General features: G+C 33.6%; 2 protein-coding genes across 2 annotated transcripts in view; one reads left to right on the top strand and one right to left on the bottom strand.

The window, feature by feature from the left end:
• Window positions 1-18135, top strand: part of LOC127722059 (cytochrome P450 3A8-like) — a 497429-nt gene that overhangs the window by 286040 nt on the left and 193254 nt on the right. The gene's annotated exons all lie outside the window — the stretch shown is intronic.
• Window positions 11489-15383, bottom strand: LOC127721145 (S-adenosylmethionine-dependent methyltransferase Rv2258c-like). Its single transcript, XM_052227818.1, has 3 exons — window positions 15193-15383; window positions 13873-14066; window positions 11489-12174 (listed from the first exon to the last, which is right to left on the bottom strand). Exons 1-3 carry the CDS (start codon window positions 15381-15383, stop codon window positions 11621-11623), a joined length of 939 nt encoding a protein of 312 aa, XP_052083778.1. The 3' UTR covers window positions 11489-11620.

The raw sequence follows: 18135 nt of genomic DNA on the forward strand, positions 1-18135 counted from the left end.
TGGTTGCTTCGTCAATGTGCCTGGAAGTAACACTGGTGGTACATGTTAACACGACATATTTATCAGTATGAAGCACAGAACAGAAAAGTTGTTTGGATCGGGCTATATATACAAGAGCCTTGATATAATGTAATTGTACAAATGCAAATATATTTCAGAACATATAGATTTAAAATTACAGAAAATTAGATTGGCAGAAAACCAAAATCTAGTTATAATTATTAATTAAAAAAATAAAAGATCTGACACCACACCGTACTATTCATGCCCCGAACAGTTCGATCAAAACCTTGGTGGACCTCCTACAACACCCATTAGTAATTAAATATTCAACAAATTAGTTTATGACTTTCATGTACGTGTCGTTTAGACCCCTGCCATGTACCAAAAGGTAAAATAGCAAAAATACGGAACTCCGAGGAAAATTCTAAACGGAAAGCCATAAGCAAATGGCAAAATCAAAAGCTCGAACACATCAAACAAACGAATAACAACTATCATATTCCTGACTCGATACAGGCATTTCTTATGTAGAAAACGGTGGATTAAACCTGGTTCTATTGCTAGCTAAATCTCTCACTTGTATGACAGTCGCATACAATTCCTTTATAAATTGACAACGATGTGTGAACAAAACAAACAGACATAATAAGTAAAAATGTGTTATAATCTTAATTACTATAAAAACAAACAAATATGTCAACAAAGAAAAACAAAAAGGCATATTGACAAAGCACATTGACAAAAACGAAAGACAAGAATACACAAATTTACCATAGCACAATAACACAATGACGGGATGTATAAACCGAGTCACGTCAAATGGATATTTAATACCAAAAATAGACTAAAAAGTAAAAGTACTAATTTACAAAGACAAATAAAAGAATACTATAACACGTTATTATTAATAAAATGATAAACAACGTCAGTACCTAGAATCTATACTTCAAAACCATCGTGTATTATTTGTGAAGTTGATAATATTTATATATATTTATCAACAAGGTCTTGGTATCTTCCGATGAACTTTTTTTTAGAAAAAGGACGAGACGTTCTTTGACATACCCCAAGGGCGTTCATCAACTTTCTGCTCAGACACTTGTGACTTTTAACAAAGTCTGGGTAGCATCTGTGTAGTTTGCTCCAAGCGATGTTTTCAAAATTGCAACGAAAGAAATTTCTTGGCATGACTAATCATCTACCTGAAAGAATATTGATGCCATCAATGAATTCCACACGTGAACACATTCAAGTCTTCCTTTTAAATGAAACTACTGCGGATTAGAAAAAGATCTTCTATGTGGAGTTAAACGATAAGAAACAACATTTAATTAAATTTAAAAGTCCTTTAACACGACACCACTTTTGACATCATGAAATACCACAAAAAGGAAAAAAAACACTGCAACATTCAAGGAAGGAAATGGAAACTATACTCCACTAACACAACACTTGAACTAAGACGAAGTTCACCTGTTGATTCAGTTAACTTCCTAAATGTGCCCCTGTAGATTTTTTCTGGATTTCAAATTCGGTTGCTGTACAGTAAATAAATACCTATTTACACGAAATAAAAATAAGTACACATTTGATTTTGTTGATTTTTCAAAAGTCCAGAGGCTGGTTTTCGATTCATCTTAAGGCAAATTTTATTACCATCTCATGACTATCGTATGATATGTCATAGAATGTAAATCATAGCTGTCATAAAATAGTCATACTAGGATGCTCTAATGACAGTCAAAAGTGAAAATATGTAACTACGAAAATAATAACTATTACCATTCTTATCTTATACGAATATTTCATATTTTTTTCAGTATAATGAACACGATAAACATGAAATCATATATGAAGAGGGGATAAAATCTGAGTTGATCATTTGTTTAAATTTGGTTAGAACTTCGCGTTCATGTATTATTATAATGAAGTGTTATCTTATTGGGAATACTTTTAAGATTTGGTACATAGAGTACCCGCTTAAAGAAATGCCCGTGCAGATACGCTAATGAACTACTATATAAAGAAAGAAATATTATAAATATTTATTAAAATTAATCATTATAAATTGATTCCAAATTGTACGTCGCAGGAGATTCAAATTTTAAATGACGAAGTGGAGAAGAAAAAAATCTTTACTATTGAGCAGATTAAACGACAGAACAAACAGTGCCAAATAGAGAGTAAGAAAGGCTGCACGTAGAGACGGATTTTGTAGGAGAGGGCAGGGCCTCGCCCCCTATGGAGCTACATATATGGTTTATGTATAGACTTTTAGCATATACCGCTCCAATGCCTAGTTTGGGCCCCCTTTTTTGAAATCCTGGATCTGCATGTTGCACGAGCAAATAAAAAAATGTGTGATTTCGTAACATTTATGACAATCATAAGACCATCATAAGTCATGTCACGAGGTGTCGTAAGTGTACGATGAAAGTTATGAATATCATGACTTAAGACCCGTTCGAATACATATATTATTATGACATGTCATTTGACCGTCGTAAGACAAGTCTTATTCATAAGATACTATCGAAAACAATGCTTCATGTTTTGCCTTTCAGTTTCCTCCTTGTCCCTCATATAGATAATTGCAAATCCATGATACCCTACATGAACAGATCTACAACATTTTAAAAGTTGGTGCTATGTAAATGTGACCTGCAGTCACCTATCATTTTGCCAGCTAGGACTGTAAATGGTATTATAAATATTTTCAATAAACAGTAATTTTCAACGTAATACAAAGAGGATATTAATCAAAAGATAAAAACGGAATATCTGAAACCTTAAGTTAAAATTAAAGGACAAAAATGCATATTATAGAGACTGACAGACTTTATGATGTTAAGCACCAACTAAGTCACTTGGCATATAATAACATCGTCGATTTTAATCTCAATTTTTTGCCGGAATTAATATTACTTGTAAATCACAGGCTATTCTACTGATAATCAAGAAACCTTGCACTTCAATGCAATGAATTTATTGCAAATTATTTTACCGTACATACATGCTCAATTGTGTTTCCTTTTAGACATTTAGATTTGGGACTACATTAACTTGAGTATACTCTTCGTAGTGCAACGGTTTTGACGTTGGGTGACTGGCAGTAACCCTTCACATAAGCTTTTATCCTCGTGCATTTTGTTCATATACCAAAAAGGAACTGTCGTTCATATACCAATTAAAGGGAACTGTCGTTCACAACAATAATATTTATTGTTTCATTGCATTTAATAGAAAATGGGGATTTTGTGGCAAATCAAGCCAATATTTTAACAGAAAATAAACAGACTTTATTACAAAGATTTTCGTTAAGATACTCACTTGTTTGTTGATGTTGAATGTGCTAGCATTTATTGTTTGAAAAAATGTCCTGAACTACCTTTACAATAAAAAAAACAACTCGTGCTGAGTCACTAACGTCGTTCTAACCTTAGGAGGTGTGCTTGTATCGCTGGATATTTGTACTTAGATATAAGAAGATGTGGTATGGGTGCCAATGAGACAACTCTCCATCCAAGTTTGTTTGAATAAAAATAAGCAGATGTGGTATGATTGCCAATGAGACAACTATCCACCAACGTTCAAATGAAGTAGATGTAAGCAATGATAATCGTACGACCTTCTACAATGAGAAAAGACCATTCCGTATAGTCGACACTTTACTTGTTTTAAATAGTATCATTATTTCAAAACAAATGTTTTACGGAAATCGTTGCTAGCACTGCATGCAGTAAGCAATCCCCTATCTATTAAATACCCAAATGTCAAATATAAGAGTACAAGGGGAAAAGCTGTGGACTTTTTAATAAAATGTCCATATGTTTAGCATTGAAACAACAAAAGGGTACAAAATCTTAAAGTTAAATCAAAAATGGAAATATAAAAAGATAAGGAGATGTGGAATGACTGGCAATGACACAACTATCTACCAGAGTTCAAATGACAAAGATAAACTAGAACTGCTATTGCAAGCAATACATGTCACCTTCCCCCATTGCCACGGTTACGGCAGCCATTTAAAAAATTCCAAAGTCGAATGCCAGATATATATATGCCAGTTAACATTTCTGTGAAGTTTCGTTAAGTTAGGACAATTTTGAAATTTTTCACATTTTTGCTGTTTCCATGGCAACGGCAATATTTTGAAAATTATAAATTCAAAAGTCTCATTTATACTTGCCATTTAACATGTATATTAAGTTTATTAAGTTTGCAGCATTTTGAAATTTTTGATGTTTCCATGGTAACGGTAACAATTTCAAAATTCCAAATACAGATGCCTCATTGGCACATTACAGGGAACATACAATGAACATATCATCTGGTTTGACCTACCATTCAAAGAAATTGAATGCTACTTTTAAGGTTTTTGCATAGAGTTATTATGGGAAACCTTTCCAGAGTTTCCATGGCAATACAGTAGTTCCGATGATTCTCAAAATCATCCAAAACCGGTATATAGTGGACACCACTATTGTATAAAAAATCGTGATTTTTAGTTGAAGCATACTCAAATTATGCACCAAAAACAAAAAAAAAAATTTTTCACATTTGTTCTGTTTCCATGGTAACGGTGGCCATTTTAAAAATTCCAAAGTATAACTACACGTCTACAGGTAGTGGTCCTCATTATGGTAAACAATCATCAAGATTTGTTCCATAAGCTCTCAGATATTTAGTGGACAAGAAATAGGTAAGAATGATAATAATAACTAGATTTGCCATTGCAAGCAATAGCGGATGGCACCCTTCCCCCATTGCCAGGCGAGCGGCATCTATTTAGAAAATTCCAGAGTCAAAGAGTGCATCTACAGATGTCTATTGACATTGTTGTAAAGTTTCATCAATTTTGGAGCGTTTTGAAATTTTTGAAATTTGTGTTGTTTCTATGGAAACGGCAGCCATTTTGGAAATTCCAAAGTCGAATACCAACTCTAGATGTGCCACTTAACATTTCTGTAAATTTTCAGAAAGTTTGAAGTATTTTGAATTTTTTTTACATTTCTGCTGTTTCCATGGTAACGGTGACCATTTCCCAAATTCCAAAGACACCTACCACATTGGCACATGATAAGGAACATACCATTAAAGATTCAATGGTTTGTTATACCATATTAAGAGTGTAAATAGTTCTTTAAGATTTTTCCCATAGGGTTTAATTCAAAACATATTTAGTTTCTATGGCAATATAGTAGTTCCAAAGATTCTCAAAATCGTCTAAAACCTGTATATAGTGGACACCAACAATATATATAAATTTGAAGTTTTTAAGTTCAAGCATACTCAAAATATTAGCCAAAAACTAAAATTTTATTTTTTACATTTGTTATGTTTCCATGGTAACGGTGGCCATTTTAAAAATGCCATACCCCGATTGCACAATTTTATATAGTGGTCCACATTATGGTATAGTTCCATCAATATTGTTCAAGCCAATTCTGAGAAATAGCATGGACAAAAAAGTGTGGAAGAATAAATATAACTAGATTTGCCATTGCAAGCAATAGCGTATGGCACCCTTCCCCCATTGCCAGGCCAGCGGTAGCCATTTAGATCATTCCAAAGTCAAAGAGTGCATCTACACATGCAAATTATCATTTTTGTAAAGTGTCATTAAGTTTGGAGCATTTTGAAATTATGGACATTTTGCTGTTTCCATGGTTACGACGGCCATTTTGAAAATTCCAACTTCAAAAACCAACTTTGCCCATGCCAGTTATCATTTCTGTAAAGTTTCATCCAGTTTGGAGCGTTTTCATTTTTTTTGAAATTTTGGACATTTTTTCTGCATCCATGGTTACAGTGGATAATTCCAAAATTCTAAAAGCAGACATCTCATTGTCACATGTCATGTTATATATCAGTACAGTTTCATTGACTTTGGTGAAATACTCTTTAAGAAAATGCTGATTTTATGCATTTTCCCATAGGGTCAATGTAAAACTTGCCCCCAGTTTCCATGACAACGGCGGCCATTTTGGACTATCTAAATATTGTCTTGACATCTTGGCATACTGGGTAACATTTTCATAAAGTTTCATCCAGTTGGGTCTTATATCGAAAGAGTTAGTATTTTTGATATTTTAGCTGTTTCCATGGTAACGGCAGCCATTTTGAAAATTCCAAAGTCAAACTGCAAATCAGCACATGCCAGTTACCATTCCTGTGGAGTTTCTTCCAGTTTGGAATACTCTGATTTTTTTCGCATTTTTGCTGTTTCCATGGAAACGGCTGCCATTTTTTACCATTCCATAGCAAGGTGCACAACTTTACATGGGGGTCCTCATTGTAGTAGAGTTCCATCAACATTGGTCCATTGGATTCCAAGAACTCGCGCGGACAAAATATGTGCAAGAAAAATAATAAGAAAAAAAAAGAAACGTAGAATAACAATATGTCACCCCAACTCCGTTGAGGGTGCCATAACTAGAATTGTCATTGCAAGCAATAGCGGATGTCACCCTGGTCCGCCAACTGCCACTAAACGGCGACCATTTTAAAATCTTTAAACATTGAATGCAGATAATATTATATGCATCACAACACACCATTCTGTGAAGTTTCAGAAAGTTTAAAGCAGTTTGAAAATTTTCTCATTTGAACTGTTTCTATGGCAACGGCGGCCTTTTGAAAATTCCAAAGATTGATGGCATGTCTTCACGTGCCAAGTAATATTTCCACAAAGTTTCATTCAATTTGGAAGACTTTCCGATTGCACATCTACACATGGGGGTTGACACTATGGTAAAGTTCCATTATCATTGGTCCATACTATTCCGAGCAATAGTTTGGACAAAAAAGTGTGGAATAATAATAAAGATTATAAATAAAAAAAAGAATGGAACAATAACAATATGTCACCCAACCTCCGTCAGGGTGACATAACTAGATTTGCCATTGCAAGCAATAGCGGATGTCTCCCTTCCACCCATTGCCACTAAGTGGCAGCCATTTTAAAAAAATTAAACAGTGAATGCACATATATGCATGGCAATACATCTTTCTGTAAATTTTCAGAACATTTGGAGCATTTTGATATTTCACATTTTTGCTGTTTCCATGGCAACGGCGACCATTTTGGAAATTCCAAAGTCAAAAGTCTTATCTATACATGCCAGTTAGCATTAATATAAAGTTATATTAAGTTTCGTGCATTTTAAAATTTTTGACATTTTTGCTGGTTTCCATGGTAACAGAGACCATTCCCAAAATTGTAATGACAGATGCCACATTGGTACAAATGTACATGGGAGGGATCATACCATCAAAGTTTCAATGGATTTGACCTACCATGTTAAGAGAGAAAATGCTACTGTAAAGTTTTTCCCATAGGCTTATAATGGGAAACCTTTCCCCAGTTTCCATGCTAATACAGTAGTTCCGATGATTCTCAAAATCATCCAAAACCTGTATATAGTGGATACCTATTTATTTTAATTTTTTATTTGATGATTTTTAGTTCAGGCATTCTCAAATTAGTCATCAAAAACAAAAAAATATTTTTCACATTTTTACTGTTTCCATGAAAACGGCGGCCATTTAAAAGTTCCAAAGTTTCACTGCATCTCCACTGATGGTGGTCCTCATTATGCTCAACAATCATGAAGATTGGTTCCATTGCCTCTGAGAAAACTGCTGGACAAAATTAGGTGGAAGAAAAATAATAATAATAATAGGGAAAAAGAAACAGAAGAAAAGCAATATGTCACCCGACATTGTTGATCAGGTGACATAACAAAGAGACGGAGGAATAGCAATATGTCACCCGACATTGTCGATCGGGTGACATAATTAATCATAGGTCACGTACAGCTATAATAAAAGTCCCCGACATGAAAAATGTGAAACTATTCAAATTAGAAAACTAAAGGCCTAATTTATAAAATAAAATTTACGAAAAACAAATATGACAGACACGAACCAACGACAACCAAACAAATGAATTTCTATCCTGACAATTATATTGCTTTCAAATTCTAAACTATAATATGCGCTGTATTAAACAAGTATAAGACTGTAAAGCAGTATAAATGAGAATACATGCACTGTTTTGTACGGGCGGAATTTGACATTTCGTGTTGACGAGAAAAGAACACTCCAAACTTTAAGTCTCTAAGTTGAAGACCGTTAAAGATTAGGACAATATATAATTTTGAATCTAATGTGCAAAATAGCTGTAATGTATGAATTACATTTTGTGTAATAAATTCTGCTATGTGGAAGTATTTGGTTTATTTTAGAATTTACAATGTGTTGTAATTACATGATTGTATACTAATAGACAATGATAGAAGAAGTTTCATTGTATATCACCAGACAGTTGAAAAAGGAGAAAAATACAGTCACTGCTGTTTCTCATATATTGTGAGATAAGATAAAATTGTTCTTGTTTGAACAGTTTTCTTTATATAATTATCAAACCTTCTACATTCTCTGCTATCGATAAATTGTTTCCCTATAAGAATCAAGTTGAACCTCAACCTATCTTTATGGTCATGTCTCCAACCTTGAACTTTGCCAGTGGTAATCAGGGTTATCATTTGCCATATTGTGCAGTAATGTGTTTATTCTTATTTCGTGAATTTAGAGTTGATAGTAATGTTTTCATAGTCTCTATTTAAACTATTGGTGATTTTTGTTGGATTGTGGTCTCGTTGATTTATACATAAATCTCCTCTTATTCATATTTATTTTCAAATATCGTTGGTGACATAGATTTTGTCAGTATTTCTAATAGGTATTTTATAATGGTCGAGGCAAACCATGTATTTTAAAACCTTCCATGACACGATAATGCCTTTAATATATATTGTTCTACTCTTGCAGTCAGCATTTAAAAGGATATCTATTTTTATTGAATAATTGAATAACCTTTAAACGAAAGAATCAAAGTGTACATAAATATTGTGTAAGCACATTTTGTTAATCACAACACACACAACTTATTTCATATTTTACTGGACAATCAGATATTCATGGAAGTTGCATGTTGAGTGCAATTTTCTATACGAAACCATATTGATATTGTTGAAAACCTGCTTACAGCAATAATTTAACATTTTCAATTTTTCTAGGAGAAAACCATACAAATGGAAAAAATGTTCCCATTGTAAGTTATATGTTCCCATGAGAAGAAAAATTGTTCCCATCGGATGAATAAATGTGACCATGGGAAGAAAAATTGTTCCCATAGGAAAAGTTAAATTATCATGGAAACTTGTTGTATTCTTGGTTTTCCATGGGAAAAGTACTTTTTCAATGGTAACTTCTAACATTCCCATGGGAATTCTTAAATTTCCCATGGGAAATGTACTTTTGATCAGCTTTAGTGACAACAGTAACAGCAGTGACATGTTGGGACATATTGGAAAATATAATTTTTTTAATTATCTATCACTTGGACAAAACATATTTCTGTTAACTTGTAAAACAACAAAGCCAGATTTGCCAATTCTGGAACGGCAAATTTGTCCCGCACAGTGTTATAGGTCTGCATGAAAACAACAGATTTGAGGATTATACGTGCCGCTCATCAGAACGACATATCAATGATACAAAGTTTCCAATTTTAGATATACGCAGTCGATTTACACGTAAATCATCAGTCCAAAATATAAAAGATACAAGTTAGTTTACAGTTTCCATACATGTCCTATATTTTTAGTCTCAACATAACTACTCTTATATAAATTGAAAATATTGGTAGTGAATCTTGGCAAAATTGCTTGTTGTCCTTATATTATCCAAGTATCACAATCAAGTAAAATAACAAAGAAACTTCCTACTAACTTAAACACATATTTGACATGTTTGATGTACGGTCACAAACCTGCCACATGTTTCTGTTACGTTTTTGAAAATTTCATCGGAAGTTAATATTAAATAAGGGTAAAATACCACCGGCGCTCGTCTTTGAAAAGTGTTATATTAAGGTTAAACTATAAGATATTTTTTCAGAGACAGATGCCTGGCAGGTGTAAAATACGGAACAAGTCCTGCTACATTAAACTATTATAAATCGTATAATTATTAATTGTATAAAAACATAGTGAATTGTAAAATACCCTATTCATAAACATGACACGGAAGAGGACTTTTGAGTCCAAAAAATATTAACCAATAAAATGCAATACGTTTGGAAAAATTTCATAGTCAAAACGATGTTCCAGATTAGACGTTTGACGGCGTCGCCTGATATATCTTGTGATGTTCTCTATTATAATAGATACATGTATAAGAAGATGTGGTAATGAGTGCCAATGAGACAACTCTCCGTCCAAGTCACTGTTTCTTTAGAAAAAATACGTTTGTCAAGACGTAACCAGTCAGAAAAAAATAAAAAGTCGTAACAGTAATTTTCCTTTAATCAGCCCATTCAGAATCTAAAATATAGTATAAGAAATTTCATCGTTCGTACACCAATATAAAAATAATGATACGTCATTGTTGAATTTCCATTGTTGTGGACCTTATTAACCAATCACAATGTTTCAGTATATACGATTTGAAAATATAAACAAGTCTAAATTGAAAACAACGTTCAAACCTATGATTGCGTTGGATAAAAACCGCAATTTTTACACGTGTGCATGCAAAACAAATTTCTTGGTAGAGGGGTCTAAATACAGCACAAACAACATTTTCCAAAAGACAAAAAAAGTGAAAAAGTATATTTTAACAAAACGCATTTGACTAGCAGGCCGAACAACTGATGTTCTTAAACCCTGCTGACTGCCATTGGCGATTGCCAAATAAACGGATCACCAGATGTAACAAAATGGATCCTATAATAATTTATTACCAAACAGAAAACAATAAACTTGCGGAAAAGATGGTATACCGCAATGATGAGGTGCAAAATTTTGTACACTATGTCCGGATTTCGACAATTAATGTCTCTTCAGTGATGTTAGGAATCGAAACGGTATTTGGAAGGCCATATAATTTACCTCATTTTAGGATAGACTCTTGAATTTTGAAAGAGTCGAAATAGGATGAACGGATCATATAAACCCGAAGGCAAATATAATACAAGCCCAAACGAAAAAATATAAACAAGTCTAAATTGAAAACAACGTTCAAACCTATGATTGCGTTGGATAAAAACCGCAATTTTATACGTGTGCATGCAAAACAAATTTCTTGGTTGAGGGGTCTAAATACAGCACAAACAACATTTTCCAAAAGACAAAAAAAGTGAAAAAGTATATTTTGACTAAACGCATTTGACTAGCAGATCGAACAACTGATGTTCTTAAACCCTGCTGACTGCCATTGACGATTGCCACATAAAAACGGATCACCAGATGTAACAAAATGGATCCTATAATAATTTATTACCAAACAGAAAACAATAAACTTGCGGAAAAGATGGTATACCGCAAAGATGAGGTGCAAAATTGTGTACACCATATCCGGATTTCGACAATTAATGTCTCTTCAGTGATGTTAGGAATCGAAACGATATTTATTGGAAGGCTATATTTGAAAATATGACACAGGATGTAAATGAATCTGAAACGGCGAATTATTACGACCAAACAATTAAGCAATAATCATATTTGATGCTATCTGGCTACACATGCCTATGGTGAAGCTATTTAAACAGTCATTTCAATGTCTTGGAACAGTGGATTACTTCGACAGACTCATTACCATGTACTGTTAAGCCATTATCTCTGAGGTATTTTGCCCTGTTTTCCAGCCCCCATCCGATCCCATTACCTACTGCTGGCGGTGCCGACAAACTACACGGGAGGCAAACGTAACAGCTTAGTGTAAGTGTTGACGCATGTACATTACTTCCGACATTTAGCTTGGGATCCGAATGACACAGAGGATCATGAAAGGTCAACACGCCGTCGTCTTTTAATGCTCTCATAGCTCCTTTCAGACAAGAACCTGGATTGGGTAGATCGTGGAAAACTTTAAGCATTGTTATCCAATCGAATCTTTCTGTCCATTCATCTTTTAAACTTTCTCCACCAAGAAGACAGAACTCGACGTTGGTCAAATTTTCATCTTCCTTTAGTTTTAGTGCAGTATCTATCGCAAACTGATCTACATCTATTCCGACAACTTTGGCACCCGGGAAATAATGAGCTATGTTTGCAGTAATCCTGCCAGTTCCACATCCAATGTCCAATATTGTCATAATTTTATCTGAAAAACGAGAAATTTATAGTTTATTCGATTATTAGAAAAACCTATGAGGTCGTAAAATGTTTAGACTGAAACATTGCCCTAAATATGCAAGAAATATTTGCCACCGGACATTAAGCAAACACCACACGTTTGCAAGGAGCTTATTTTCGATAATTTTACCAATAAAATAAAATCGAAAAAATTTATTGCAGTTTCTATCTTTTCAAGAAAATTTCATCTTAAAACAGAATAAGGGACATAAAGGACGCAAAAATAAAAGCTCGCAAACATGTTTGTTTGAAATTATAATGAAGGAAGCCGAAGTACTTGAAACGAACCACCAGGTTGCTCGGTGGGAACAGAAATACCGAAGAGATATCATATCATCAGATGGATCTCCAAGTCAAAGTCGAGGGCAACTTTGACCAACCGAGGCCCCAAAAATAACCATTCTAATTTAAAGTCCGGTCTGGTTACCAGAAAATTGTGTTGGAGGGTAAAAATCACCCTTCTGATGTACTGAAATTTCCAGCATCCGAGTCTGAATCGAACCTGGGACCTTCAGCACTGTAGCAATCGGTCTTAACCACTTGACCAGGAACCCACCTACATTTTGATCATTGTATATGCAAAATTTGAACGCCGCGAAAAAACCACAACATTTTACCGTAAAGTCAAGACATTATAACTTGATCCGTTTTTACGGATTGTTATACATGTACTTTAAATCAGGGAAACACACAAACAATGTGGCTAGCTAGTTTCGTAAAGTAAGATATACAATACATCGGAAAAACAATTCAAAAGAGAACTAATCGGCCCGGTTTATATTAAAACAATAACCGGAAAACATGGCAGACAGAAGTACAGGCTTCTGGTATTGGACAGGCACATACAGATCTAATATTAAATATGCACGGTTCCTAACTGTTCGCGTTTAATCTATGATATTCCTAGAAGTGAATAGGAAGTAAGATAAAGACTGAGACACTAAAAAAAAACTTACCTTTGCTTTTATATTTAGAAGGAAGAATATTCTCTTCTATCCATGTTCCATCACAATTTGTCCCGTCTTGATTCATATAATGGAATACTTCTTCAAGCTTCGAAAAGTCATATCCTTTAAACATCAAATTTTATATATTTCTAATCATATCAAATGTAATAAGACATTTGGCAAGTTTAACCATAAAAAAAAATCATTTAATTTTGAATCGAATTCAAGTCTGATTATTAAAATTACAGCTGAAAAATATAGACGACTTTTGCGCGGTTAATTAAGGTTGCCAACGTACCACTCTATATTGCGTATGTATTAACGTCTTGACGACTTTATTAATCATTTAAACATCTTACGAGAAAATGTTTACCCAACATTGACAATACTTCAGAAAATAAAACAGATAAATGCATTATTGTTTTTTTTTTCTTCAGTTTTAGTTCAACGATCCAAAGTATGCAAGATTTTACCAAAATCTGTGTCATAGCCCATTTACTGTACTTGACCCATTTACTGTACTTGACCCATTTACTGTACTGGGCCTTTTATAGCTGACTGTGCGGTAAGGGCTTTGCTCATTGTTGAATGCCGTACGGTGACCTAAAGTTGTTAATTTCTGTGTCATTTGGTCTCTTGTGGAGAGTTGTCTCATTGGCAATCATACCACATCTTCTTTTTTATATTGACCTAAAATAATAGTTACAGTAAGATCTCACCAGCAGATGACTGATCTTTTGACCTAAAACATTTTTCTACATCCTTTGTTAGTGGAGCAGTGGCGAGAATCATTGTCGCAAGTAAGCTTTTCGAAGTTTTTGTCTTGCAGTCAGACGGTATGTAGTATTTGTTGTCGTCTGTTATAAAGACTACCTTAGCTGCAGCCATGGAAAACAACCACTCCCTTACATATCTACAAAATAAGAATGTAAAAATAAAAAAAATTAAAACAAATAAGGCGAGACCCTTGTCACATACAAAACAGAAGGATCTGAGAACAGCACCTTTGTCAACCTCTAAAACAGCACCTTTGTCAACCTCTAAAACAGCACCTTTGTCAACCTCTAAAACAGAATCTCTGTCACATACCAACACGAAACGCTTTGAGATTTGAAAAAGAAACCTTTGTCACATACCAGAACGGAACGCTTGGAAAACGAAACCTTTTTCACATTCACAAAATTGATCTTTCAACTGATTTAATGTAACATATCAAACAGAAGGCTCCTCAAACGAAACTTTTGTCACATACCAAATATAAGGTTCTTAAACGGAACGCTCTTGAAATGAGGTCTTAAATTGTAACACACAAACTTTAGGCACATAATTCATCTTTTAACAGATTCTTTTGTCACATACTAAGTGGTTGAAGATTGGATTGGGACGACCTGAAGTTTACATCATTGTTATTTGGTCTTTTGTTGGTGTTGGTATTTGTGTCATTGGCAGTCATACAACATCTCCTCATTTTAATACGAAGCCTCTGATTCAAATTAATCGTCTTGGAATCACAATCCTTTAAGTGTGACTAGCTATGTGCAAAATTTTCTGTGATTCGGTTCTAATATAATTTTACACAATTCATGCGTACAATTTTATAAAAAACAATAATTTAAAACATCAACGAATTTAAAATAATTTTGTGAACATACGAGTGTATGAGTATGGGTATACTACAGTACATTGTATATGCAAGGGTCGGTACACGGCAGACACATTTTATCTTGTGTAGTTATGCTACCTTTAGAGTTGTATCCCACAGCTTAGTTTGTTGTGATAAAAGATTTACTCAAACTACAATGTAGTAATAAAGTAAAGTAGAGTTGGATATATATATATATATTAGGAGTCAGTACTGTTTCTTCTGAAAAACTGGTTGTGACAATCTTAACTCTTCGACGTCACGTTTCAAATTGTGCACGTTTAATGGAAAACATTTAGATAACGGACGTCTCTTATCATGCTTATTATAAACATATGCAATGTAACATCTTCCAGTATGACTGTATTGCACAGATTTTTTCGGAGATATGACGTACCTTTCATTCAATCCTGCATGATCTGCTATCGATCGGGATGTCTCTGGTTCCGAAAAGTCAGTTAAAGCTTTAAACAGTCCGACTCTATGTCCAAGTCCTATACCAAGGGAGATAACTCCACTATAAAGAATGTTATTAAATCTTTCTTCGTACACGTATGGCTTCGTATCATCAGCATCGATATTTGCCATTTTGTGAAGTAAATATTTAGTCCAATTTGTATTCAAACCTAAACAGATATGAATAATGAGACAGCAAGCCAACAAAATAAATCAACAAAAGACATTCAAAGGACAAAATATCGACGAAGTCTTCAACATTAGACAGGTGTTTACAAATATCTTCCTATTACTCATTAACTATTAGATGTGTTATTAATAATCTCTTCAAAAACACTTTTTTAATTAAAAAATTGTTTGAGGCATTTCAAAATAAATGAAGGATTCAGCTTAAACCTTCACATTTGGCTATATATGTTAAATGCTTAAAGTTCGCGTGATTGTTGGAAAAATAAGAAAAAATACGCAATAGTACATGACCATTCTCAATGTTAATCCTTCTTTTGCTTACATTTTGTTGCATATTTCTATGTTCACTACAGATTGTGAAGTTAAAAGAGTAAAATAAAATTTGAAAGATTTTATGATTTTATGCTTAAAAAAAGAAAGATGGAAAAAAATAAATGCAGTGTGAATTATCACTAGAAGTTTATAAATATATATTTGATGTTCTATCACACCGCTTCGTATTTTTAGGACAAATATCAACTCTCTATTTCAAAGCCTGAATCAATATTAAAATGTTTTTTTTTCTTCAGTTTTTCTGTAAAGTGTGTTTACAGCATTACAGACGATCACGTCTCCCTGTACTGTGTGTTACGTTGTTTTGGGGAATCTTATATGAAGTACAGTAACCGATATTCTGTAAAGTGTATTTACGGCATCATAGAAGATCACGTCTTTCTGTACTGTTTGTTACGTTGTTTTGGGGAATCGTATATGAAGTACAGCAACCGATATTAAGTGTTAGCCGACGGTTTGATTTCATATCAGTTGTTTAAGTACTTTGAGCTTGCTTTCAATAACAACGAGCATTCTTTAATACGGGATAATTTGTTATCTATTTTGTTCTTTTTTGTAATACTTCTTTTCTTAGAGTTAGTTTGTGCTTTTTCTTAACTGATTTTTAAAGCATTTTCCGGTATATACGTTTTTATATGATATGGGTTGAGTGCACATGCTAACCAATGTGGAGTCGAACATTCTGGTATGGTCATGTAAACTGGCTAATATGTATTGACTCAAAAAGTTTCAAAAGCACCATAGATATTTGATTAAAACAATAAGGCAACGCTGAATAACCAATACACAACAAAATTAAAATGCTTTTCGGTTAACTGCCTTCAATATCATGATTGCTCAGGAGAGAAAAAAAACCTTTTCGTGAAGATATGCCTATATTTAACACAAAACTCTGGAGTTGAAAAATATTTTCTGAATGAAATTTTATCTTACCTCCCATACATTTCTAGGAATATGATTGGTTAAAGCGCCCGCGTGGAGACCGTGTATATTCCATATTGGGTTAGTAGGGAGGCGGGGCTTATTTCAATACAAGGTTAGTAGTGGAGTTATGACTTTGGCACTATTTGCTTATTTGAATGTATTGAAAGTGATGTTTAATATTGTTATATCAAGGTTGTTGATATTAAATTGTTATTGTTGACATTAATTTTTTTTTTGTGCAGACCAAAGGAAGTAGGTTCTTAAAATTGAACACTTGAACACTTTAATATAAACATAAGAAGATGTGGTACGATTGCAAATGAGAAAAGTTCAACAAATAAAGATAGTCGGTAAGATAAATTCGTTACATAGTGTGCTAGTGACACCCCATATGGAATTTACTGACCCCGTATATATCGTATTAGGTCGCTCGAACCCCATATGGAATTTACTGACCCCGTATATATCGTATTAGGTGACTAACACACTATGTAACTAATAATATCCTTTAACACACCATATCATTTTGTTTCCATTATATCGATAAAGTTTGCCTCTCGTGCTGTGTAGAGGTCTTAAAAATGTTCCCCGTACTTTGATTGTATGCGCCTATATTTTTACAGTTAAGGGGTATTTATTCCAAGGCTTAATATATTTTCTATTGTGAATGTTATTTCATTAACTCGCGTTTAGCTAATTTGTTTATTTACATTGGTATATAATATACAGTCCGCCCTAATTATTATCCTATTCATACGTGATTTCCTAGCCATTAAGTTACCAACCATGAATATATAATTTTATAAAGAACTTTAAACTGCCATTAGAAAAGCGGGTATGGTGGAGAGAGAAAGAATTTTCCTTTACAACAGGTCACCAGCAGACCCCTTTAAAGAGTTGTTGCCCTTGTACATGCATAGAGCTGGTTACATTCCGGCTACATCGGCATGTTTTAACGTAAAGCATTCTGAACGAACGTGTCTGATTAGGAATGCATCCGTACATCCTTCGTGAATATATAAATACGTAGAATTAGTTTTACCTCCGGATATGAGAAGATGGCCATATTTCTGTAACCTTTTGGGTCTTTTATTCTAGGATTCGAAAGAAATTTAAGAATTAGTTGGTAATTGATTTATGCTTATGATTTAAACTTCTTACAATTTAAATTTAAAATATCCGTCAATAATTTACGGAAGCTCACACGATTTTGTAATACAGTACATACATTTTTAAAAAGAGGTAGCTATACACAGTTAGGAAAAAAATTAAAATTGACACTCATAATATTTTACCACCCTCTTTCCTTTGCTTTCTAATAAATAAGGCTTAATGTTTGTGTCATGTATACATTGTATGCAGATGTATGGAAACAGCATCTTCCTTAGATTTGATTTCCAATAGTTAAAATGGTGAAATATGATCTCATTTTGGTGTA

This window comes from Mytilus californianus, unplaced genomic scaffold (assembly GCF_021869535.1).
Source record: "Mytilus californianus isolate M0D057914Y unplaced genomic scaffold, xbMytCali1.0.p SCAF_12, whole genome shotgun sequence".
Taxonomy (NCBI): Eukaryota; Metazoa; Mollusca; class Bivalvia; order Mytilida; family Mytilidae; genus Mytilus; species Mytilus californianus.